General features: G+C 38.7%; 3 protein-coding genes and 2 pseudogenes across 3 annotated transcripts; 2 read left to right on the forward strand and 3 right to left on the reverse strand.

Annotated features, from left to right (window-relative positions):
- Nucleotides 1–109: 109 nt before the first annotated feature.
- LOC125594296 lies at nt 110–3704 on the forward strand (annotated as a pseudogene).
- A 26-nt stretch (nt 3705–3730) lies between these two features.
- Nucleotides 3731–8746, reverse strand: LOC106390130 (pentatricopeptide repeat-containing protein At3g18110, chloroplastic). The gene is made up of 4 exons (XM_013830523.3): nt 5094–8746; nt 4758–4958; nt 4542–4632; nt 3731–4427 (listed from the first exon to the last, which is right to left on the reverse strand). The coding sequence occupies exons 1-4, from the start codon at nt 8663–8665 to the stop codon at nt 3915–3917; spliced, it is 4377 nt and encodes a 1458-aa protein (XP_013685977.3). The 5' UTR covers nt 8666–8746; the 3' UTR covers nt 3731–3914.
- Nucleotides 8747–8952: 206 nt separating this feature from the next.
- On the reverse strand, nt 8953–10394 carry LOC125594297 (receptor for activated C kinase 1C-like). The gene is made up of 2 exons (XM_048770556.1): nt 9433–10394; nt 8953–9213 (listed from the first exon to the last, which is right to left on the reverse strand). The coding sequence occupies exons 1-2, from the start codon at nt 10306–10308 to the stop codon at nt 9112–9114; spliced, it is 978 nt and encodes a 325-aa protein (XP_048626513.1). The 5' UTR covers nt 10309–10394; the 3' UTR covers nt 8953–9111.
- A 152-nt stretch (nt 10395–10546) lies between these two features.
- On the reverse strand, nt 10547–12613 carry LOC125594298 (target of rapamycin complex subunit LST8-1). Its single transcript, XM_048770557.1, has 10 exons — nt 12354–12613; nt 12171–12272; nt 11978–12090; nt 11775–11844; nt 11539–11616; nt 11327–11443; nt 11175–11257; nt 11019–11098; nt 10868–10927; nt 10547–10789 (listed from the first exon to the last, which is right to left on the reverse strand). Exons 1-10 carry the CDS (start codon nt 12459–12461, stop codon nt 10683–10685), a joined length of 918 nt encoding a protein of 305 aa, XP_048626514.1. The 5' UTR covers nt 12462–12613; the 3' UTR covers nt 10547–10682.
- Nucleotides 12614–18940: 6327 nt separating this feature from the next.
- On the forward strand, nt 18941–22900 carry LOC106395843 (annotated as a pseudogene).
- Nucleotides 22901–25001: the final 2101 nt, after the last annotated feature.

Below are 25001 nucleotides of genomic sequence, written 5' to 3' on the forward strand. Positions count from 1 at the left end.
TTTCAAAATTCAAAAATATGGGCCTAAGCCCATTAACAAAAGGTTAGCGACCCGGACCGACCCGATTGGATCCGTATGATGCTGTGCCGCCTTAAAAGGCTTCTTCTGGTTCTTCCCGGAGGAGGCGCAAGCAAAGGTGCCAATAAACCTTTCTCTTGCAGCCGTTTCGTTTCTCCCATACACGTTTTCTCAGCTCGCTGTAACGCCATGAATCGCGGAGCCTTGTTCGAGTCTGATGACGATGACGACGAAGAAGAAGACGACGACGGCATCGGTGAAGATCTCGAAGACTTAAGACGCGCCTGTATTGTCCCCGAGTCCAATTCCGATGATGTTATTGCAAAATCCGGTGAGGGAGGAGGCGGCGGCGGGGGAGAGATACCGTCGGATTCGGAGAACGAAGACGACTTCGAGATGCTTCGGAGCCTCAAGAGCCAATTAGCTTCGTCGACGGGTCCTCCCGGGTTTTCCACTGCCTTCGGATTCGGAGAGTGATGACGACTTCGAGTTGCTTCGTAGCCTCAAGAGCCAGCTGGCATTGTCCATGAATGCGCGCCTTCCTCCCATGAGTCTCTCCGATGACGACGACGAAGATGATGATTCTTTTGAAACGCTTCGTGCTATTCGTAGACGATTCTCTGCTTATGCCAATCTCGGTGAGCTCAATGTGATTTCTAATTCTTGTTTTTTAGCTATCTGATTCTTTAGATACTGTTTCAAATGGATTAAGATAGTTTTTAAGATTAATATGCTTGATGCTTTAGTGGTAACTTCTTACTATTGTTTGTGTAGATCAAGATGGAGCGTTTATGAATGATTCTCTCGGGAAGAAAAAGCAGGTACATGCCTCGGACAATGAACCTTCAAGAGAAATATTGAGTAGGTCTAATACTTGTGAAAGCTTTCCAGATCAGGGGAAACAAGCTGGTGATTCTGTTGATTTACATGAAAACTCTGCCATTGCTACTCTTGACCCGACATGCCAGTCATCAAGTTTCCCTGAAGCTGCACAAGCCTTTGTTGAGGCTATCCGGAGGAACAGGCGTATCAGAAGTTTCTTAGAAAGAAGCTGACTGAAATTGAAGCGAAGATCGAGCAGAACGAGAAGCACCAGAAGAATGTTAAGATAGTTGTTGACTTTCAAGCTTCTTGCAAGAGGATAACTAAACAGGCGCTTTCTCAGGGGAAAGATCCTCGTCTCCAGTTAATCTCAACACCAAAGTGTGGGCCTCGTGATAGCTCAGAGGTAAGCGCATTTTGATCATTCCTGCCTCTGCAGTTCAATAGTCCTTAGAAAAGTATTGCTTACGCTTTGACCTGGTGGACAACGTTCCTTTTCTTAAATTCTGTTTGTTTTCTTGTAGGATAATGATAAAAAGATATCTCCTTTGACGTTTGGTCCATCGGAAAACAGTTGTGTTGAAAACTATAGGATGGCAATAAAGAACTATCCAGTTTCAGTGAATCGCAGAAGTTGGTCTACTGAGGAGAACGAAAATCTTGCAAAAGGTCTAAAACAACAACTTCAGGAAACACTGCTTAATGAAGCTATAGAACGTTACAGGTACTGCTCGTTCTTTCCCTTTTGAAGTGCTAACATATTCTGGTGCCTAGTACTGTTAAACTTGCTATTGATGATACGCAGATACATAAATAGTTTTAAGTTTTCATTAAGAATTGACTGACAGTAATTTTTTAACAGCGACTTGGAAGGATCTTCAGATGATATAGAGACCATTAATGAATCGATCAAAAATCTTGAGATCACACCAGAGATGATGCGGCAGTTTCTTCCGAAAGTGAATTGGGATCAGTTGGCCTCAATGTACGTCAAGGACCGTTCTGCTGCAGAATGTGAAGCTCGGTAAGTTCATCCTCTAGTAAGATAAATCAGCTTTCAGCCATATGCACATTGTATATGCTTGCATTCTCTTCATTTGAGAATTTGATGAATTTTCTTAATTTTATGTTGTAGGTGGATGAGCTCGGAAGATCCATTAATCAACCACGATCCGTGGACTGCGGAGGAGGAAAATAACCTGCGGGTAATTATCCAAGAAAAGGGTTTTACAGACTGGCTTGACATTGCGGTGTCACTAGGGACAAATAGGACCCCCTTTCAATGTTTGGCTCGATATCAGAGAAGCTTGAATGCAGACATATTAAGAAAAGAATGGACTGCAGAGGAAGATGACCAACTCCGCGCAGCAGTGGAGTTGTATGGTGAAAAAGACTGGCAGACTGTCGCAAATGCATTAGAAGGACGGGCTGGAACTCAGTGCTCTAATAGGTCAGTTACTATCTTTTACGTTCACCCATTTCTTTATGAATTAGATAAATTTAGAGATTCAACAGTTTGCTGGCAGTTTTTTCTATTGTTATTAATTTAGTGTAGTCCAAAATCAAATTGTCACAAGAGCTAATTTGTTTGGTAAAATAGTCTATGGGGTTTATAAACCACACATCAGGTCCATGTTTACTCGATGTGGGATTACGTCAATATGCAGTCATTAATGATAATCATGAAGTAGGATTGAGAATGTGTTCAGAGGTTATTGTCCTGTCATTTTGCTGTCTTAATTCAGATACTTAGTTGAATGGTTGATCTTATGCTCTTCTTCTCTATACTTTCAGATGGAAAAAGACGCTCCATCCTACCAGAACGAGGGTAGGGAAATTTAGCTCAGACGAAGAAAAACGTTTGAAAGTAGCTGTGACACTCTTTGGAGCTCAAAACTGGCATAAAATTGCTCGCTTTGTTCCTGGACGAACCTCTACTCAGTGTCGAGAGAAATGGGCGAATTGTTTAGATCCCAATGTAAATCATGGGAAGTGGAGCAAGGAAGAAGATGCAAAGTTGAGAGAAGCAATGGCAGAACATGAGATTGGTAATTGGTCCAAAATCGCTTCACATGTGCCTCGTCGTACTGATAATCAATGCCGGAGGAGATGGATGCAGCTATATCCACACCAAGTGCCTCTTTTACAAGAAGCGACAAGGTTGCGCAAAGAAGCTATTGTAGGTAACTTTGTTGATCGGGAATCACAACGTCCTGCTCTTCTCGAATGCAAGTTTCTTGCACTACCTGAGATACCTCTTGAGCCAGAACCCGAAATTGTAGCCGTGAAGAAGAAACGCAAAGCAAGGTAAGTTATTTGACTATTCATCGGACATACTAATACTCTCACACTGGTTTTATGAATCTTAATTTGCCCTTTTTGTTGATTCAGACCGAAGAAAGCAGATGCAGAATGCGAGAGTGAAGTATCTTCTGCTGCTAAAGAGAGGCGGCCAAAGAGAAGGAGAAAAGGATTAGAGAGATGCTCAGGAGATGTATGTAGACAAGAGAATGAGACTGTCTGTGAAAATATCGAGAATCTAGACAATGGAGGAGAGGTTAGGTCTTTGGAATGGTATAAAGAGAATCAAGACAATGTAAAGGAGAAGAAACAAAGACGAAGACGCAAAAGTGTTGCAGAAACATCCAACAACAGCACAGTGACCACCGACTGCTCTCAAGTCAAAGTTGGTGTCAAGAAGCTTACGCCTAGAAGGAAAGTGTCTGCAGTAGTTCCTGTCGAGAACCAAGATGCACCAAACTAGTTTTCTTTGTTGCTCTTGAACAATTTTGTCTGTATAATAGATACGTCTAATTATAGAAAAACAATTGTTTCGTGATTTAACATCGAAGAAATTGCTTGAATTTGACTGTTACAAAGAGTAATCGAGAACATAAATAACACATTTTCTAACTAAAATTACAGGTTACAACATATTTAACGGTAATAAACTGTTCGACGTCATTGTAACTCTTTAAATTACTAATCATTGTAGTAAATAAATAAAACATACAGATGAAAACACTTTGTACATATCACTCGTGTTGTGTATGTATAACCCGAGTACAATCTCATTACTTGCTTCTAATGAACTTCCTTCGAGTGTTAACGTTTACCATTTCATTTCCTTTATTCTTCTTCCTCATCTTCTCTAGCTTCTGTCTATGTCCTTCTATATCTGTCTTAATCACTCGTTCTCTCATCTCATCCGGTAGCAGAGCTAGTCTCGAAAACTTCTTTGGTGATACAAACCCACCAAGTCTCTCTTTGATGTGGTTAAATGCAGGAACAAGGCCGCGTCTTATAAAACACCCGTCGATCAGCTCCATCGAGCTTGATTCCGGTAAAGAAACTGAGTCTTTTAGTTCCAAGTCGAAGCAGAACGGTGAGTCCTTTAACCACATTCTGAGAGAGTGAGCTTTCGCTACTAGAAGTCCTGTTCTCGTCTTGCATGGAAGAAATGGAGAGCCCATCTCCCAAAGACACGCCTTTAGGGTTTTGTCCAGGGAGATGCCGTTATACTCTGCGGTCCCTGTGATTAAGACTACTGACTTTGGAGATTCTGGGTACCCTTCAAGTGATGCATCCTGAAATGACAGAAGAATTGTAGCAGAGGTTCGTTTGTGAATATGAGAATGATTGTCAAAAGATTAATATGTGAGATGAAGCGAAGATGCAGATATTAGAGATAGAAAAATTGCCTGCATGTGGTCAAGCCATAGAGTTAGTGCAACAAGCGCTGCACCTGCTGACAATCTTCTAAAATCAGCACCCCAGTCCTTGTCCGCCACCCTGAAAGTCAAAACCAATCATTAATGTGACTGCTAAACACCTAAGCGTTTGCACTAAACAAGTGTTGACTAGTACAGGCACGAACTATCCCAAACAGACAACATATATGCAAAACAGGATCTGACCTGAAAACGTCGCGACTGAAGATACCCCTTTTGATTGCCAGTTGAAATACCCATGATGCAGTAGCTCTGAGCTCGAAAGCCCAGAGAAGATTCAAAAGAGCATTGGCAAAATTGAGAGCAGCATTGTCCTCTATGGGTTTCAGTTTCTCGAACCATTCATCCACCTCAGAAAGTAGCAACTCAGGTCTTCCGACTACAAGCCTGGTATGAATCATAAAAAACATGAGAATCAGTAACATACGATGATATTATTATTCCTAGGTTCAGTTAAGAGATATACTATTCAAGGAATGCATCATATCATTCAAGATATGTACGGAAACTTGGAATTCATACCTGATAGGAAGATCAAAACCAATATCTTGAAGAGCTTTCAGCAGCAACATGACTTCATTTTTGTCCTTGGAGAAACTCGCCGCCCTAACAAAGCAAGTCCATATCCTGTGGTCTGGCTCCAGGCCTTCTCTCTTCATTTCCAATAGCCTTTCTATTCCACTGTTATAATCTTTGCTCCGAAGGTAAGCATCAATGACTGAACTATATGGCAGCGTTGTTAGTTCCACTTCTGTTTCTTTCAGGTTACTAAGAACTTTTTCCGCTTCTTGGGGCTTTCCTGAAGAACTATATGAAACCATTAGCAGATGCATCGTAGCAAGCGTTGGTTCTATTCCCGCACTCTTCATCATTTGAAGCAGCCTCTCTGCCTTAGAGTCGCTCCCAGAATCTCGGGATATTTTCATCATCGTGTGGTAAAATGAACGGTCTAGTTTATAACCTTTGGAGAGAAGCTCTTCAAACAGCTGTTCAGCTTGCTCAAGGCATTTTTGCTTACCAAAAGCTGAGATCAAACTCTTGTATGTGTCCAGTTTTGGCTCAAGACCAATATTTCTCATTTGCTGCATAAGCAAGTACCCTTCTTCTGGCCGTCTGTCTCTACAATACATTATAATGAGAGTATTGTAAGTGGTCTCATCTGGTTCTAGCCCCGTTTCTTTGATCCTATGGTACACTTGAACTGTTTTCTTGTAATCCTCGATAGCTGTATACATCTTCAGCATGGAATTCCATATCGCGAGCTCGACCTTGAAGCCAGCTTCTTCCATTTCAGAAACCATAACTTCGGCATCTCTGACTCGTTTCCCTTTGCAGAAAAGCTCAATCATCATCCTATAAAGGCGAATTGTTGGCAAGTAACCAGCAGCCTTCATGCTATTATATATCTTCTTTACCTCAAAGATATTTCCAACTCGAGCAAATGCGTCAAGCATCAAAAGAATGGAGCTTTTACTAATCTTGAAACCCATATCTTGCAACTCTTCAACAACAACGTATAGCTCCTCAAGCCTTCCATCTACACACAAAGCATGCAACAGAGTGTTGATGGATTCAACACTTGGAGACGGACCATCCCTCATCATAGTGTTAAATATAGCCCTTGCCCGCTCGTAACAGCCACACTCAGCATAAGCCGTCATCAAACTGTTCCATGTCTTGAGATCAGGGATTCGTCCACTTTGTCTTAAGTTGCCAACCACACTCTCTGCTTTTTGCCATAGATTTAGTTTTCCATAAGCCTCAATGATATCGGTATACGTAGGCGAACAAGCGAAGTGGAAGCCTTTTGTCTCAGCCTGAGTAACCACTTGATGAGCTGTCTCTGGAAAGCCAAGCTTGCAATACACACCAACCATGCTTTTACCAACACTTTCTGAAGCTTCACAGCCAGACAGTCTCAGGTCAGAGAAAACTTGAGAAGCTTCTGCGTAATGTTCATTCGCTACACAGCAGTGTAATAAGGACTCATACATGGTGGAACTGCCAAAACTCCATCCATGAACACATGCGCCAGTAAAGTATTCTTCTAGCGCAGCAATTATATTGTTAACCTTACAATGTAGAACAATTAGTGCTTCGTTTATAAGCAGCCTCGATCCACTGGCGTGTTCTTTCAAAAACTCAAGTAACTCGCACGCTTCTGAATGCCTGCCTGATGAACTGTAGGAACCCAGGATAGATAACAGAGTGTCGTTTTGCAGTTCATAGCCATTGGTGATAGCTACTTTCAACTGTCTAGCAGCAAGATCAAAGCATTCGCCCTTAACAAGAACAGAGGAAATCTCTAGTGGGTTCATGCCACACAGTTCTTCCATATCTCTGATGGTTTTCTGAATGTCTTCTTCCCTGTTTTCCTTCATAAGTCCAAGTATCATCAGCTCATACAGACTGTGAGTCGGTGTATGACCATCAGAAATCATATCACGATATAAAGCCCACGCCTTTCTTGTCTCGTTGCCTCTTAGTAACACATCCAACATTACAGAATACGCCAAATTATCAGGCTTAGTCCCTGAGCGCAACATGCAACTGAAAGTCTCTTCAGCCTCCTCTCGCTTCCCAGCCTTGGCATAACCGCAGATGAGAGCACTGTAGGTCTGCAGAGTTGGTTTGATCCCAACATCAAGCATCTCAGACATCAACGCCGCAGCTTCCACGGTTCTGTTTGCTTTTCCAAGCGAATCTATCAAAACCGTGTAAGTAATAGCATCAGGGCTTCTACCAGACAACCCTTTCATGTCCTTATAAAGCTTCAGCGCGAGATCAAGCTGCCCCTGCTTCCCATACATGTGAATGATCGTGTTGTAAGTCATCTCGTCTTTCCCAAACCCCATTTTCTGCATCGCCTCGTAAACCTCCTTCACCTTCTCCGTATTCCTCTCTCTAGCAAAAGCATAGAGCAAAGAATTATAAGTAACCGCGTCAGGGAAGTAGCCTTTAAGCTCCAGCTCCGCGAAGAGACTCTCAGCTTTCGCAGCAAGCCCGCATCTTCCGTAAACAGAGATCATAGCATTGTAAGTCCACAAGTCAGGCTGGCAACGATGCGCCTCCATGTCCTCGAAAACCTTCACAGCCCCTTCCAAATTCGAATCCCTCGAACAGGCGCTAAGCAGAGTGTTGTATGTAATAGCATCAGGCCTAAGACCAGAGTTCCTCACCATATCCAACAACTCAACGGCTAGATTGGGAGTCAAACCACCGGACTTAACCCTAGCGTTGATCAAAGTATTGAAACTAATCAAATCAGGAACGCATCCTCTCTTCCGCATTTCGTCGAGCATCTCCTGCGCCTTCGTAAACTTCCCGCTGCGCGAATAAACCCCCATCATCGCGTTGTAGACCTGAACCGTATCTCCAACCGCTGGCTCAGCTCTAGCGAAAATCTCAACCGCGAGAGATTCTTGATTCCACCGCCCCAAAACGCCGAGAATCGCCGCGACCATGCGCGCGTTGGGTGAGTGCCAGTGGCGGAGGTTGAGCCACTCGAAAACCTCGAGAGCTCGTTGCCAGCTCACCGCGCCGACTGATTTGACGACGAAGCAGTAATCGGTGGGAGTCATCTGAACGAGGCGAGCGTCGAGGATGTCCGCGACGAATTGGTTAGGTTGAAGGTTTAGGATCTTATCCGTTAGGAGTTTGACTCTCTCTCTCCAGTCCTTGGCTCTTATCAGAGCGACCTTGTTCATCTTCTTCACTCTCCTTCGTCGAGTCGCCACGGCGGCTTCTTCGTTCGCCTTTTGGTGGTCGCTGGAGGCGGCGGAATCGATGAATTCGCCGGAGTCCGGCGTATCGGAGACCGGAGAAACCGGAGAAGGAGGGAGAGGATGAGATTGTGTTGAGGTTTTGGAATCATACGTCTCACGGAGGTTCAAGTGTGGCCATCGGACGGCGGGGGAGGCTCGACTGTAGGTGAATTTCTGGGTGGAAGAGCTGCTGCTGCTGTTTCCTTGTTCATCTTTGATCTCGGAAACAGTCAACGGAGTAGAACTAAAGGCGGCGCGAACGGATAAGGCGGGGGATGGAGAGAGAGGAGAAGCAAAAGCTAAAGCCCCTGCGGAAACCGCCATTAACATCTCTTAGCTAAATCCATCTGTTAGCAGGATATGTACAGTTACTAGATGAGTGAGTGAGGAAGAGTTGAAGATTTTTTTTTAAGCTTGCCGAGATAAAAACTTCTTGCTGTCTGAGATTTTGATAAACAAACAACATGCCGTTGAAACACCTTGCCGGTTTACTGTGACGTAGACGTGTACGAAGGATAAAGCCGAAAGTTCGAGTCATAACCCGAGAAGATAGAACCTCAAACCAATTCTACGATCATGCATGTTTGCTTGCAACAAAAAAATTAAGACGTTTGGAATAGTGAATAGTAATCAAACTATCAAAGGGTAAACATTCGGACTTAGTTTTTTTTTTCTGGAATTAAACGAAAATAGAGGTTCTTGATGGGGGTAATACATAAAAAAACTTCAAAAACACGACAGAAAATTTGGTAACATCCATCTTCTTCTTATAGTCTCTAGTAACGACCAATGCCCCAGACCCTGACAACTCCATCAGTGTAACCACTGAACAGTGTGCTTCCATCTGCGCTCCAGTTCAAGCTTGTGCAGTAGTTCACCTGTACCATTTTGGAATCCAGAAACATCATCAATCCCATGAATCAAAGAAAAAAATTATGCAAAACGGAAAATGATTCATTTCTAACCAAAGTATCAAACTTTTATTAATTAACCATATCCCCAAAGTATACTTTCGCCACTAGTTTTGATGTATTCGGTAAACTAATCAAACCAAAAGTTATAACTTTTCTTAGAAAGAGTAAGAATAACGGCATTACCTTCTTCTGGTTACCAGTTCCGGCACCACCATCCTTCTCAGCCTCCGCCTTAAGGTCAACCTTCAACTCATCAACAACCGTCTTACTCTCAAGATCCCAGATCTTGATACTGCTCTCAGTCGCAGCACACAGCCAGTACCTATTGGGACTAAAGCAAAGCGAGTGAATAATCGAACCCCCCTCAAGCGAGTACAACTTCTTCCCCTCAGCCAAATCCCACAACAAGATCACACCATCTTTCCCACCACTAGCACACAACGAACCATCAGGCGACACAGCCACAGTGTTGAGGTAGCCCGAGTGCCCAGCGAGAGAGCTCTTCAGCTTACAGTTCTGAAGATTCCACACTTTCACAGTCTTATCCCAAGAAGCCGAAACAATGGTTGGGACAAGCGTGTTGGGGCTAAACCTAACACAGCTAATCCAATCTTTGTGTCCATCAGCTTCAGAGATCGTGTACTTACACTCACCAAGCGTGTTCCAAAGCTTGATCGTACGGTCACGAGAGGCCGACACGATCTGACGGTTGTCGACGGAGAAGGCCACGGAGAGGACGTCTTTCGTGTGTCCCACGAATCTGCGGGTGGAGACGCCGGTGGCTAGGTCCCAGAGACGGAGCTCGCCGTCCCAGCTTCCGGAGAGAGCGAACTGCCCGTCGGAGGAGAGGACCACGTCTTCGACGAAGTGGGAGTGGCCTGTGAGACGACGCTGGGCGACGCCGTAGGACTTGTCGTCCTTGGTGAGCTTCCAGAGGATGATGGATTTGTCGCGGGAGGAGGTGACGATGATGTCGGAGTTGTCGATCGGCGTGGCGATGGCGGTGACCATGTCGGTGTGGGCGCGCATTGTGCCTTTCAGTACGAGTCCCTCGGCCATGGTTAGGTTCTTGGGAGAGAGTTCAAAAATGGCGTATCGGAGCGAGAGAGAGAGAGGTGGAGATCTCGTGAAATGAAGCTATTTATACTCTAGGTCAAATAAATGAAACTAGGGTTTGCTGCTTATAATGGGCCGTACATGGGCCTTCTTGAGGGAATTTTTTTTTTTTTTTGTTAAAAGTTTGAGGGAATTTTTGTCATTATGTTTCTGAGTTGTTTGGATCATAGGGAGGTCGGAGTAAGAAACTAACAATTAAAGGTTTAAAACTTGAGATGAATCTGATACAAATGTACAAGAGTTTCCTATAAGCACACAAAAGAAAGAAATGAGAATCTGTTCTTTATTTAGTTTTGTTTGACTATTAATTCATGTTTTTAATCATGGAGTGCACAACACACGGTGGCTTTGTGATGACCTTGGTACACCTTCACTTCTTTTCCCGCTGGCATAGACCACAACCTAGCCGTCATGTCCGATGATGCTGTGCATATTACAGAATCAAAAACCAGTTTAGAAGACTGTTCTGTCTCTTTTTAAGATGGAGATTAGTGATGATTACCTGTTACAAGAAACTCTCCATCCACTGAGAAGACGCAGTCCCATACCCATCTTTGGTGTCCTGTTAGATAAGGTTGATGAGAGTGTAAGAGAGTGTAAGAGAGCAATGGAGAATGAGAAAAGTTTATCTACAAAAACTTGGGGGAGCTCACCTGTTAAAACTTTCTCTAGTTTGAAACCATCGACGTTCCATATTTTGACAGTTTTATCAGATGATGCAGTCGCTAGATATCTGCTAACAAACTATATATAAGCGCTTGGAAGGGAGACGAACATCGGTTTATAAGAGAGTGTCAGAAACACATTACTTGTTTGCAGGAGAGAGTAGGCATTTAAGGATGTGGCCGTTATGAGCTTGCAGCTTATGAAGTGGCTCAAACTCCGTCATCGTCTGAAAACGATACAACAATTTAAATGGCAATGGCAACTATACGAATGTGACTCGAATGACTTATCATACCTGTTTTCCGCGCAACAAGCGCCAAACATAACATGTTCCACGGTTGTTAGCAGCAACAACCATAGTCCCATCCCACATAACCGTTAGGGAGCGTACAGGTGTATCAACTTCTGGTACCTATTAGTTCCACAAGAGAGATTACACAGAATCGTTTAAAGATCCTGTTTCGGTGAAAGCTAAGAAAAATGTAACAATCGTGTCAAGAAAATTACCAGTTCACAGCTACACGAATTTGCTCTGAGATCCCATACACGTATATTGCCGTTTTGGTCTCCAGATATCAACTCAGTCTGTAGAAAAAAAACGCAATGTTCATGAATAAAGACCAAACACAATGTGATTGCAACTGAGACAAATATCCTAGAAGCAAACACAAGTCTGTTAAGCGCAGCATAAACAGATCTCTTAAGTGTATACTGATGACACATGGCTTTTACAGTTGATATACCTGATTTGGGTGTAAAACAACAGTGTTAACAGCGGCAACACTCTCATACTCTCTTTGGCAACCTGGAGCCCTACATTTTGGTCTTACGAGTCAGCAAAGAAATGCACATCAACTTAAGAAGTAGCTTCAAGACAAGATATTTTTCTCCTAGCATTTGCACTTTAATGATTTAATCTATTGACACTCAACACATAGACACTAACCTCAAGTCCCAGATTTTAACAGTACCATCCTCTGATCCAGAATACATCCATTTCCCATCACACTGGAACCCCACTGCCATAACATTGTTGGTGTGTGAATCATAAGTCATCACCTGATTCAATCGCACAGAGATCATTCAACTAAAACCACACACAAACACACTGTAAATCAAAAGAAAGGGTGAAACTTTACAGGTTGAGGGCTGTTGGAATTGACATCAAAGAGACGTATATGAGGATTACAAGCTGCTGCTAGATGACGCTTATCTGGCGTTATCTCCAGCCTATTCACATGCTGAAGAAACAAGACAAGGGTTTTGTTAAAGTTGAAAGCTTTTAAGATGATCTATAGAGAGAAGAGTAAATCTCTCCTTACCGAGTCAGGATACTGAATGGTGCGGTAACAGCGACCGCTCTCGGCTTCCCAGAATCGGATCGTGTGATCGTAGCTCGCTGTTGCGAGAACCACACATGGCTGACTCATTCTCGATCCTCACAACTAGGGTTCCGCGATTGGGAGGATCGAAGATGACCGGAGAGTAGCAGAAGAAAATTAAGAATAATCAATCTTGAATAATTAAATCTGGGGGTGTTTTAGTGTTTTAAATATATGCTGGGGTTAAATTGTCATGTACAAATAAGTAAGGCCTCATTGTGCTATTTATAAATATCAGGACTGAAGTCAAATACTTCCAAATGGCCTTTACGGAAGCTATAGAGCATCATTATCCCAGTTGTTTAGCGGATGCTTATCAACTGTGGTCCCGCAAATACAACAAGCATCGCAGCTTCTGAGTCCAAATTAAGCGCCTTGTTTTTTTAGTGTTTGCACTGTTTTGCAGGCTCTACTGACGTATGCCGGTCCGCGATTAGTTTGTTTTTATTTTTTTTTTAAATCAGACAAAAAACATTTTAAAAAAATAAAAATTAAGCACCCTATTTGGAGTGTTAGGATTAATGGTGCTTTAAGATTTTTTAGCTTTGTTACATAATAAGTATTTGCCGAAATCAGTTTAAGCCGTCTAGACGGTCTATCTTCTATAACCAAAACGATTTTTATTGAAATCCAATTTTTATACAGTTCAAATTAGTTTAAAACTTTTTAAAGTGGTTTTAATTGTTGTAAAACAACTTAAATTAGTTTAAATCGATATAAATTCGTATAAATTTATTAAATTAAATACTAATATTAGTATCAATTTATAAATTTGTCTAATTTTTTTATTTGTATATATAATTTTGATAACTAGAGCAATCAATCCTTTTATCAACACTAGTGTAAGGCTGTTCTACCGAGTCTCGTAAAATTTTGGTGTCGGTACTACAATGTTTTTCTAAAAGGATCATTTTCAGCTATTATGGGACCAATAAACAAAACTGGAAAGGTGGGTGTGAAGCAATAGTCTATCAGCTTTGCATGCTGAGATGAAATGTTTACTTTGGACAGTCTCATGTATGAGAGACATGATGATAATTTTGATACGGTTCGAGACGGACTACTCGGACCTAGTGAACATGACTACAAACCCGGTGGATTGGCTAACATTCGCGATAGTCGCGGTGTTCCAGAGATTACATGAAGATTTCAAAGATGTGAGCGTGTCTCATATTTCTCGGAGTAGAAATGGTCGGGCGGACGCGTTAGCAAAATAATCAAGAACCAAACGCTATATTTTTCCCATATAGATCAGATCCGGCCAGACGAAAATGCTTCCCATAGAATTGGCTTCTCTGACCACTACTTGATCTTAGCTTAAATGGGCGACAAAAGAAACAAAACAAAACTGGAAAGGTGAATGTTGTAGAGCTTCTTCGATTATGGTCTATGCTCTTTCTCTATTGTTTCTGTGTTTATTCGTTTCTAGCTTCCCCCTCGTATTCGCCTTTAAATTTTCGCTCTGCATTAATGTTTCTATGTTTATTTATATAAGAAAGCCCCTTTAAAGAGTGGATGTTGTTATGAAAAATATATGCTATAATACCACCTGATCAATTTGGTCCACTAGTTTAAATTGATCTTCTTAGAAACTTGCTTTAGTTTGCATATTTTGGGAGGATGGATTAGAGTGCAGGTAGTAGGGGCCTCACGTCCACCCAAATTTATTGCATTGCTTGGACATTAAAATTATGGAGCTCAGTCTGTGGTGCTCTCTGGAGTCTGGAGGTTAATAAGAGGATGGTGAGTATCATGGAGAGTGTTTATTATATTCAGAACCTTTGTTTTTCCGGTAATATTCCATTTTGTTAGACTTAGTTTCTATTAAGTTTACTAGATCCGGTGTCCGCGCTACGCGCGGATAACATGTTCAAATTAAGTAAATTTATACTTTTGATTGGTAGTTTTTTAGTTTAAGAAGTTGTTTGTTAATTTTGTGTGTTGTAGATTTAACCATAGAGTTTTGGTTTGAATGTGATGCGGTGATCATTTTCTCTTTTTTAAATAACAGTAAGTTTGAATAATATATTGTGTTGAGCAATCAATTTTCGTAGGAGAAAAGAGTATTTTTGAGTATTTAGTAGTATCGTTAGTTATCAGGCTTAAGATAACAGTTTATTCCTCTTTTGGAAGCGTTGTATGATATCAATGTCGGTGTCGAAGTAAAAGCCCGATCCAGGTGTGGTTGTAAGTGATAATTTCCCTGAAAAAGTAAATTATTTGTAAGCATTTATTTTGACATAAACTTTATGTTATTACCTTCATGTAACCGTGGAATGATACTTGTGATGATTACAATTTAGTTTTTCCTGGTAGATATGCGATTTAGCTCCCTGAAATTTTCTGCCTTATTGTTCCAGATAGTTAGACGTACCATTTTGGATCTACAAATAATGATTGTATTATATATTTATTGCTTAAAATAAATATTATTTAATAAAGTGTTAGTACCTATGTAAACGCAATGCAATGATGATCTTTGTATCTGTGTTCTTGTTATATATATATTCGGCCAACAACATATGTGATAATAATTTGCTTTTAGTGAGAAAAAAGAGAATTTATTTGTTTGCGAGACCGGCAATGGTTTTTTTTTACCTGGGAGAAAATTGGTTGCACTTGCTAAGCTAATCAACTGGGGGTAGCTTTGGGGCCGGAATATGCATGAAGGTATTGGTGGAATGTTTTCTTCAATCTGTGTAATAATTATTGTCTCATTGATATTGATTATGTATGGTTGAACTGTAAGCATGTACCATTGATTATTGGAAAGGAGATTAAAATATCTAATGTAATAAATTTTCCCTTCTTCGAACCGTTGGTACATTTTTTGTTCCTGTTGAGTGCTTTAAAGTTATCATTTCATATGTAGTTGGAATAATAAAAACATAGTATTTTTTAGACAAACCTGGATGTCAAAATAAATGAAAGGTGTTCCTAAGAAAGCATTTTTGTTTTTGTGATTTGTGATGGGCCACATCCTAATGATCCTAATGATTATTGGTTGCGGTTCGAGGTTGTCGCTCCGGTTATTGTGATATTCGGCTGCATGATCTGCACACATAACAATGGGATTTATTTTTTAATTGTCCATCTTTTATATTTTTTATATTTTTTTGAAGTGAGTGTAGTTATAAACTTATAGTTTGTTTGTTTTTAAAAAAAATTGGATTTCTTTCCTTTAATTTAATTTAATTAAAGAATATGTATTTGAAGTGAACAGAATTTAATTTAATTATAAAAAATTGGATTTTTGAACTGAAGATAGTTTGTTTGTTTATTTTTTATTTTTATTGCCCAACTTCCTTTTAAAAAAAAAAAAAGAACGAAGCATGAGTATTTGGAAGTGTTAATTTTTTTATTATTTTGGTGGGTTTGCTAGTAGGTTTCAATTTTCATCGAATTTTATAGTGTATGTGTGTGGAATTAGTATTTTATGATGGACAGTGTAAAATGGTCCATAATTTGTATTTTAAAATTAAAAACATCACTACTATATAAAAGGAAAACCTACATTTGCAAACAATTATAATGATGTGCTTTTATATTCGTTTTATGGGAAATTACCACAAATAACACTTTCGTAGTACAATTTTTCATGTTTACACACTTTTACTCTCACTTTTAATAAGGGATAAAAGACAATTATACCTTTAAAGTTAACTAATCTAGACTTAGGGTTTAGAGTTGAGGGGTGGGATATGGTTTTTGGAATTTGAAATTTAGGATTATAGTATATATATAAATAAATACTTAAAAAATATATAATTTTTTTTTTAAAAATAGTTTCAAACATAATTTTTTTTTTCAAAAAGAAATTTAAAAAAAAAAATTCAAAAAAATTCCGAATTTTTTTTTTTAAAAAAAAAATTATATAAAAGTTCGAATTTGAAAAAGTATAATTCGAAAACATAATTTTTTTTTTCTATTTTTTTAATTTTTATTTTTTATTTTTTTTATTTTTTATTTAAATAATGATTTATTATATATATAAATAACAATTGCATAAGAGTATTTTGCCACTTAATGAAGAATGTATTTTTGAAAATGTCTATTTAGTGGTGATAAAAATGAAAAGTGGTACCATGAAAATGATAAACATGTAATTTCTTTTTTTTATTAGAGTTTTGGATTAGAGCATTAAATAAATATATCAATACTAATAATTGTTTGCAATTAGTTATTAAAAACGTCAATAGAAACGTCTCCATTATAATCTCTAGAGTGGTTGGCCCGTCCTATGGTGAAAAATTTGTATCAAAATTTTTTTAATGGTTTTATATAAATTTATGAAGCAATTTAAAATTATTATAGAAAATGGTATTACATACAAACAAATAATGAATATAATTCCGGGATTATATTGTTATTTTTAATAAATATGTTTGGTTTGAATTAAAATTCAAAGATTTTAATAGGTAAAAGTGAAAATACGTCCTTTGTGAGAGAGTTATTGATTGGAGAATTTGTCTTTGATTCTGGACTTTTGTGATTCACATGTGTGTTTTCCAACTGATTTGTATACAGAGCACTTATGATGTTTGTCAACATTATGTAAAATGAGTTATTTATTCATCTATATTTTTCTAAGTAATAATTTAGATTTTTTAATATTATTTAAGCATAAGAACTTATTTCTATATCAGTCTTAGACTGTTTTCAAAAAAAAAAAAATCAGTCTAGTCTAATAATGTATTGTATTCAATATACACAGTAGTAGTATTCTTTAAGGTAGAGGCTGAGTGTATTCTTGAGACATAGCAAAGGGTTACGGGATGTGGGCTGAGTGAGTTTCTAGATCTTTAGTGACACTTAGGAGTTGGACCAGCCCGTGACAAAACTGTGGGCTGAGTGAATTTATAGGTTTTTAGTGATACTCAGGAGTTGGACCAGCCCGTGACAAAACTCTGTTCCCATTTATTTGGTGAGGCCCAGTCCAATAGTGACATGGCTGAATGATTGGTGAGGATTTTTTTTGCCTATGTGGCAGTGTTTAGGGAGCTTTAATTTAGCCCTTTTTATATAGTAGGATACACATTTATCCGAAGTCCAAAAACCAAACTAAACTGAACTGTGTTTGGGTCTTATCAATTACATGAGCAAATCTTATATCTATAACAAAAAAAACAGAGATCAAACCAAAATCGAATCAAAAACCAAATGGATGTCTAAATTTCTATAAATAATTTATATATTCATAAATATAAACTATAGTTAATTTTAAAATAATCAAATATTTCTAAAATACTATTTATAAACTGGGCTACCCGAATAATTCTTTACATAAATAATTAAAATTATCCAAATTCTTATCTGAAAATTCAAAACAAAATTAATATTTAAAAACTCGAAATTTCTGAATTTTTAACCCGAATTAACTGAAAACATGAACAAAAAAAAACTATTTCATATACTAGATGATTCCAACTTTTTATCCAAAACCAAACCAAAAACCAAAATAATCGAACCAAACCGAATTCCCTAAATACTTTCAGGAAAGAAAGTTCAAATTAAACTTCTTCCGACGTGTCTTTTCCATTCATGAACTCTGTACGTATTTAAATTTAGAAAAAAAAAACAAATAAACTTTAGAAATCGTGCCATAACATTGTTGGTGTGTGAATCATACGTCATCACTTGATCCGTATTCACAGAGACCATTCAAGAAAAGGTAAAAGCACCACACATATTGTAAATCAATAGAAAGGGTGAATCTTTACAGGTTTTGGGCTGTTGGAATTGACGTCTAAGAGACGTATATGAGGATTACAAGCTGCAGCCAGATGATGCTTATCTGGAGTTATCTCAAGCCTATTCACATGCTGGAGAAAGAAACACCTAGCCCCAATAGAAAAAAAAAACGTATCAGTTTGTGTTCCGTACAGACAATAATCCCGACAAGAAAGCTTTAAGATTGAAGCAATCTCTAGAGCAGAGTGTCTCTATGTATGGAATGTTTAAATGTTTTATAGCTAAGTTATTTGCTCGTTACTCAAAAAAATAACATAAAATAAAATAAAATTTGCTCGTTACTCTCTACAAAACATACGACTTTCTATGTGAATAATGATCAAGAAAACCCTTTTTTTTCTATCTCTAAGTATATTTTCATGTATTAGATCATCAATCCTTTAATCAACACTAGTATATGCTATTCTATTGCAAGTCTCTGAAATGTTGGTGTCAGTACTACAATTTTTTTTTTAAAGGATCATTTTAGCTATTATGGTACCAATTTATAAAATTGGGAAGGTGGATGTTGTTATGAAAAATTATGCTACAATAACACCTGTTCATTTTGGTCCTACACTAGCTTAAATTGATCTTTTTAGAAACAAGCTTTAGTTTGAATATACTGGGAGGATGAATTAGAGTGTAGGTAGTAGAGGCCTCACGTCCCACACGTTTAAGGAATGAATTTGTTTTATCTGGTTTGATCTTTTCGAATGCGAACTAAAGCTAATTTGAATTTAGGGCCTAAGCCCATTATATAATATCCTATATATAGTCTTTTGCCCTAAGAATATATGTCGCAAATATAGATGGGCGACGACAGGAAGATCAAAGGAGCTGTAGACAGGATCAACAACTTACCAGATGTGATCCTCCAACACATACTCTGCTTTGTTCGGACCACCAAAGTAGCCATCAGTACTTCCCTCTTGTCTAGACGATGGAGGCATTTATGGTGCGAGGTACATTCTATCTCCTTAGATGTGGATACACTGACGGCAGCTTCTGTAAACGAAACCCTAACTCGATATACGGCTCCCATGACGAAGAGTTTTCATCTCATTTTAGAAAACATAACGGAGAACATACCATACATCGACAGGTTGATCAAGTTCGCCATGTCACACAACTTTGAGAATCTTTCCCTGGATTTATGTTCTTCTTATGAAGAGTTTAAGCTTCCTGATTTCTTCTACAGTACAGAGCCGTGCGACCTTGAGACCAAAAGAAACATTGGCTTAGGGCATCATTTTAAAAAAAAACACTTAATAGCATATGTTTAGTTAATATTACCAATCATAAGTACTAATATATATTTTATATGGGCTTGAGTTATAATATTATCAGTAGGCTAAATATGGGCCACAACACATAAAGACATTCATTAATACTTCACTAATTAAAGTTAAATTTACTTAAAAAAATTATTCATGTAATTTTACAAAAATTAGGGTAACAAATCCAATTTCACGACGTCTTCTGTCTCTTCCAACTTCTGATCACGTCTTCTTCTCACACACAAACCTGCAGTTCTGATTTTTGAAGTTTAAGATTTATTAACAAAGTAGCTTTATCTCATTTTTCTCTTACAATTCAAACTAAGGTAAAAGTACTACCTATTGTTATCTATTTTCATCTATTTTGTGAAACAGTGAATAACAATCAGAATTTTATATGTTGATAGAACGATGTCATCGAACAAAGACATCAACCGTGTGGACCAGACAACAGAAAAACAAAAAAGACGAGGAAGCAAATCTCAAAAGAATAAAGGTATTTTAAAAAATCTGAAACTCTTGATACCTTTGTAGAGAATAATGATGAACAAGAACAACATGGTACGTCTAGAGAAGATAATGATGAACAAGAACAACATATTGAAGTGCTAGACTTTTTGCAAAGTGTTCATGATTTTTATCCGAACTCATCGATTGCTAATCGAATATTGTTGACCATCCCTGTTTCGGTTGCATCTGCTGAGAGGAGTTTTCGAAGTTGAAGCTAATAAAATCTTATCGTTCGACTATGTCACAAGAAAGATTAAGTGATTGGCTATCTTATCTATCGAGAGAGAACTCTTAAGGAACATTGATTTTGAAAGTTTAGTCAATGAGTTCTTAGAGAAGAAGGATGTTTTAGAATTATTATGCAGTGTTTTTTTTTTAATTGACTCTTTATAAGACATTTTTATGAATGAAGGCATATTTTTTTTCTCGCTTACGTATGGTTTTAATGTTCGCACGGCTCTGCTACAGTAGTGATTCTTTCAAGCAACTCAAAATCTATTCTCATAAGATTGTTCCCTACTGCACTGTGTCTTGGACATGGTTGCAGAAGTTATCCTTGAGATTCTGTAGACTCTCTGATGAATCTATGTCTAAGATTATATCCGGTTGTCCTGTTCTTGAAAACTTAACATTGTATGACTGCTATAAACTAAAGGTTCTTGATCTCAGCAAATCCCTACGTTTGAGAACATTAGTAGTACACCGTAACATGGGGGCTGAGGGTCCAAGGCAGATTGTGGCACCACATATCCACTGTCTCAGATTGTTGCACTCGCAGTCATCGTGTACTTTGGTTGATGTCGCTTCTTTAACCGAAGCTAAGCTGGACATTTGCTATGCCCTAAGTAACCCGAACTTCAAGTTCAAGGCTGAACCTCTCCAATTCATGGTGCTAAAAAATCTAGAGAAGTTACAAAACGCAGAGAAGCTTACGTTTGGTGGAAACTTTGTTAAGGTATTTACGCTTTTTTGGGGGGCTGATATTATTGCATTGTCTAATGCCTAAAAGTTAGTTGGTTGCACGGTCACCTTTTCTATATGGATTAATTAGTTTTTGTTAGTCTGATTTTCTATTTTTCAAAGAACGTTTGAAAAGTCTTATATGTAAAAAGCTCGGTACTAATCAATTTTCATAATCTTTTTTGTTCTTTCTGTTAGATTTTATCTCTGGCTGAGATTCGTGGTGTTCCTTTCCCTATTCTCAAGGTCAAATCATTGACTCTTGATACTGTGATCTGTCAGTATGTTATTCCTGGTATAGAAAGGTTGTTGCAAAACTCACCTGATTTAGAGAAGCTAATAGTACGTGAAAGGATTTACAACTCGATGCCGGTAAATTCATTATCAACCTCTTTTTCTAGCTATTATCCAAGGACCGTCTTTGTATCTTATTTATGTTTTACAGGGGGAGCATCTTGACCAATACTTGAAACTAATGTCCTTGAGTCCGGATCAATGCTGGAGGTCAAAAGATGGTTTCGCTTGGAATAAGTCTCGTTTGAATGTACAACCACAGCATGTAACTTCATTCGTGGAACTTGTGCTTAAGAACACAGAGAAACTACACAAGATGGTCGTACTGCTGGATGAACGTTACCTTACGTTTGAAATCGAAGACGTGATTCCAACACTTCCTCACAACAGAAATGTCACCATTGTGCTCTCCTCCACTAACAAGCCTATGGCATCAGAGGAGTGGTGAATCATAGGGGTTAAAGTCTTTGAGTGTCATTGAACATTTATTTTTGTTTTATATAACTTGTGTACTTTATTTAATATCTACATTTCCCTAACGAAAACACAGTAGAAGTCGCCTTTGATTTGGTCACACAAATTTCAGGCCATATACAAGTCGAGTTCTTCAGAGTGTATCAAAAGGAGATGTGAATATTGCCTAGGTTTTAGTTAGCTTGTGATAAAAGTTTTTATGAAATATATCTAGAAGCCCCAAGGGACACAGACATGAAGTGAAGAAGATGAAGCGACATGCAGCTGTGCAAGACCAACTCCTGCTTGATTCTCTCTTTTTTTCTTGTATCTTTTCATTAGCCTTTATGTCCTCTTTGATCTGACAAGTTAAAGTTTCCGTTTTTATATGTATCTAGACCTCTTTGTAGTAGTAAAACTTTTTGTACCACTTCTGACTTCTTCTTCCTATAATGGCGTGCCACCACCAACATCTCATAACAACATCCGCTAAATATAACTTCACTCACCCTAATTCCAAACAAATCCAAATGAAAAACTGTCCAGTAACACATATCCATCCAAATATATATATATTGGCCTTTCCTACCAGAAACATGGAAGCAAAAAGAGTGAGTAACAATGGAGCCAATCAATAAGGTAAGCGATGCTAAATTAGAAATCCATAGATTCAAACATAACACTCTGATTCTCTGAATATAAATAATTTAACCTAAATGCAACAAGTATAATACCTAAAGTGCCCAAAGAGCAAGCAATGGTCTTAGGGTTGATATTGCACACAACCCACCCCTCTGTCTCTCTAATGCTAACAAGCACGTGGGATAGTGCCTTAAACACCACCCTAAGACGATTTATTGGCCTCCACGAGACTACAGTTGAACATACCGACTAATCTGTTCCCGACAAAAAAAAAAATTATAAAAAAGTTCGAATTTGAAAACATATAATCTAAAACTATAAACAAAAATTTATTTTTATTTTATATATCTAGGGTATTAGTGTTATTTTACCTATTAAATGAAACAGTTTGGTCATTTTTCTCTTTGTGGTCTATTTTTGTGACCAAAACTTGAAAATGGTCTATTTAGTAGAATTACCCATTTATATTTGTCTAAATATCCAATTATGTCTAACATGTAAAAAGGCAACAATCAACGTTAAATCCTATAATTTTCTATTTTTGGTTTATCACAAAACCTAATAACTGAAATCAACACAGCTGATTTACACTGGAATAAAAGACGCATCGAAGAAGTCTTACCCGCATTCAGCTCACATATCCAATGCCTTAGACCTAGTAAGAAATGCTCCGAAGATATCTTTATCTGGCAGCCACTCCAGTCTGGAATCTAAGTTCACCCCTGGAGTTTGACTGGATAAAAGACATCTGGTCAGCTAACACTTCCCCAAACTCAAGGTGTTCCTATGGTACATATGTCAAGGAGCGCTATCAATCGAAAAAACATAGAGAAGTGTGGGATGATGTCACAATCCCTCTTCCCTCGTTGCAAGATGGTAGAATGATCGATGCATCTATTCTTCCACTGGCCCTTCGCGAAACCAGTATGTCAACACATCCCCCTCCAACAATCAGTTCACATAGCTGATGATTTGGATACTAAAAGCGCTATGGTTGGCTGAGTTAGAGGAAGAATTTCTGAAGCAACGTTCAAAAATCCACTGGCTTGATGTGGGAGATGGAAACAATAAATTCTTCCATAGCTCAGCGAAGATTAGGGAAATAAGGAATGCTATTTATGAGATAGTGAGGGCGGATGGATCGATTACCAAGACAGATGATGAGATCAAAATAGAAGCAGAGAGTTTCTTTGCTGAGTTTATGATGCTACAGCCGTTGGATTTTGAGGGAGCTTCAGTGGAAAGATTGCAGGAGTTATTGGGTTTTAAGTGTAGCGATATGGACTGTGCAAAGCTGGAGAGAGAGGTCACAAGAGAAGAAATAAAGGAGGTATTATTCCGCATGCCTAACAATAAATCCCCAGGACCAGATGGTTTTACAACGGAGTTCTTCAAGGAAGCGTGGGGAGTAATTGGAGAGGATGTCACAATGGCGATACAATCCTTTTTCATTAAGGGTTTTCTACCAAAAGGGTTGAATTCCACGATATTGACTCTGGTGCCGAAGAAAGAAGGAGTGAAGATGATGAAGGACTATCGGCCCATCTCCTGTTGTAATGTGCTCTACAAGGTAATTTCGAAGATCATCGCGAATAGACTGAAATGTGTGTTGCCTAAATTCATTGCTTTGAACCAGTCCGCATTTATAAAAGAGCGTCTGCTGATGGAGAACGTTCTGCTAGCGATGGAATTGGTTAAAGATTACCATAAAGATGATATATCTTCAAGATGCGCCATGCAGATCGACATCTCAAAAGCATTCGACTCGGTTCAGTGGCCCTTCCTGATTAATACTTTGAGAGCTTTGGGTTTACCGAGCAAATTCATCAACTGGATTTCACTATGTGTGACGTCTGCTTCTTTCTCAGTACAAGTTAACGGGGATCTAGCAGGGTATTTTTAGAGCAGGAGAGGGCTAAGGCAAGGATGTTCCTTATCTCCATACCTATTTGTGATCTGCATGAATGTTTTATCAAAGCTCTTGGATGATGCAGCTAGGAAGGGGAGGATAGGGTATCATCCACGATGCAAGAACATTGATATTACACATTTATGTTTTGCGGATGATTTGATGATCTTTGCGGATGGCACAAGGAGGTCTGTGGAGGGAATCCTTAAAGTATTTGAAGAATTTGACAAGATGAGTGGTCTGAAGATAAGTAGAGAGAAATCAGTGTTATTTATGGCGGGTACTGATCAGAGAGGAGAAGAGATGCTAAGACAGTTCCAATTTGCAACGGGGAAGCTACCGGTACGTTACCTTGGTTTACCTCTCTTAACAAAGTGCATGACCATTAATGATTTCCTGCCATTGGTTGAGAAGATCAGAAAGAGAATCAGTTCTTGGACAGGGAGATTTCTCTCTTATGCTGGGAGATTACAACTAATCAACTCAGTCATTAGGAGTCTTACAAATTTTTGGATGGCAGCGTTTAGACTCCCCAGTGGTTGCGTTAAAGAGATTGAAAGGATTTGTTCTGCGTTTTTATGGTCGGGGCCAGAACTGAATGGAAGGAGAGCAAAGATATCATGGGAGGATGTTTGCAAGTTGAAGCAGGAGGGGGGCCTGGGCATAAGACCGCTAAAAGAAGTAAATCATGTTAGCTGTCTCAAACTCATATGGAGAATACTCTCTGCTAATTCGCTTTGGGTTAGCTGGATAAAGGTCTATCTCATTCGTAAGGGATCTATTTGGACGGTGAAAGATAATACTCAGAGT

The sequence above is a fragment of the Brassica napus genome (genome assembly GCF_020379485.1).
Source record: "Brassica napus cultivar Da-Ae chromosome A5 unlocalized genomic scaffold, Da-Ae chrA05_Random_38, whole genome shotgun sequence".
In the NCBI taxonomy this organism is placed as follows: domain Eukaryota; kingdom Viridiplantae; phylum Streptophyta; class Magnoliopsida; order Brassicales; family Brassicaceae; genus Brassica; species Brassica napus.

Excerpts from the sequence above, each read along its gene's own strand:
- LOC125594298 (XM_048770557.1), bottom strand. The coding sequence starts at position 12,461 with ATGAGTCAGCCATGTGTGGTTCTCGCAACAGCGAGCTACGATCACACG. Across the intron at positions 11,258-11,326 it reads GCTTGTTGCGCGGAAAACAG|ACGATGACGGAGTTTGAGCC; the intron begins GTATGATAAGTC and ends TATCGTTTTCAG. Across the intron at positions 10,790-10,867 it reads TGGAGAGTTTCTTGTAACAG|CATCATCGGACATGACGGCT; the intron begins GTAATCATCACT and ends TAATATGCACAG.
- LOC125594297 (XM_048770556.1), bottom strand. The coding sequence starts at position 10,308 with ATGGCCGAGGGACTCGTACTGAAAGGCACAATGCGCGCCCACACCGAC. Across the intron at positions 9,214-9,432 it reads GAACTGGTAACCAGAAGAAG|GTGAACTACTGCACAAGCTT; the intron begins GTAATGCCGTTA and ends AAAATGGTACAG.
- LOC106390130 (XM_013830523.3), bottom strand. The coding sequence starts at position 8,665 with ATGTTAATGGCGGTTTCCGCAGGGGCTTTAGCTTTTGCTTCTCCTCTC. Across the intron at positions 4,959-5,093 it reads GGTTTTGATCTTCCTATCAG|GCTTGTAGTCGGAAGACCTG; the intron begins GTATGAATTCCA and ends GATTCATACCAG. Across the intron at positions 4,633-4,757 it reads TTCAGTCGCGACGTTTTCAG|GGTGGCGGACAAGGACTGGG; the intron begins GTCAGATCCTGT and ends TTTGACTTTCAG.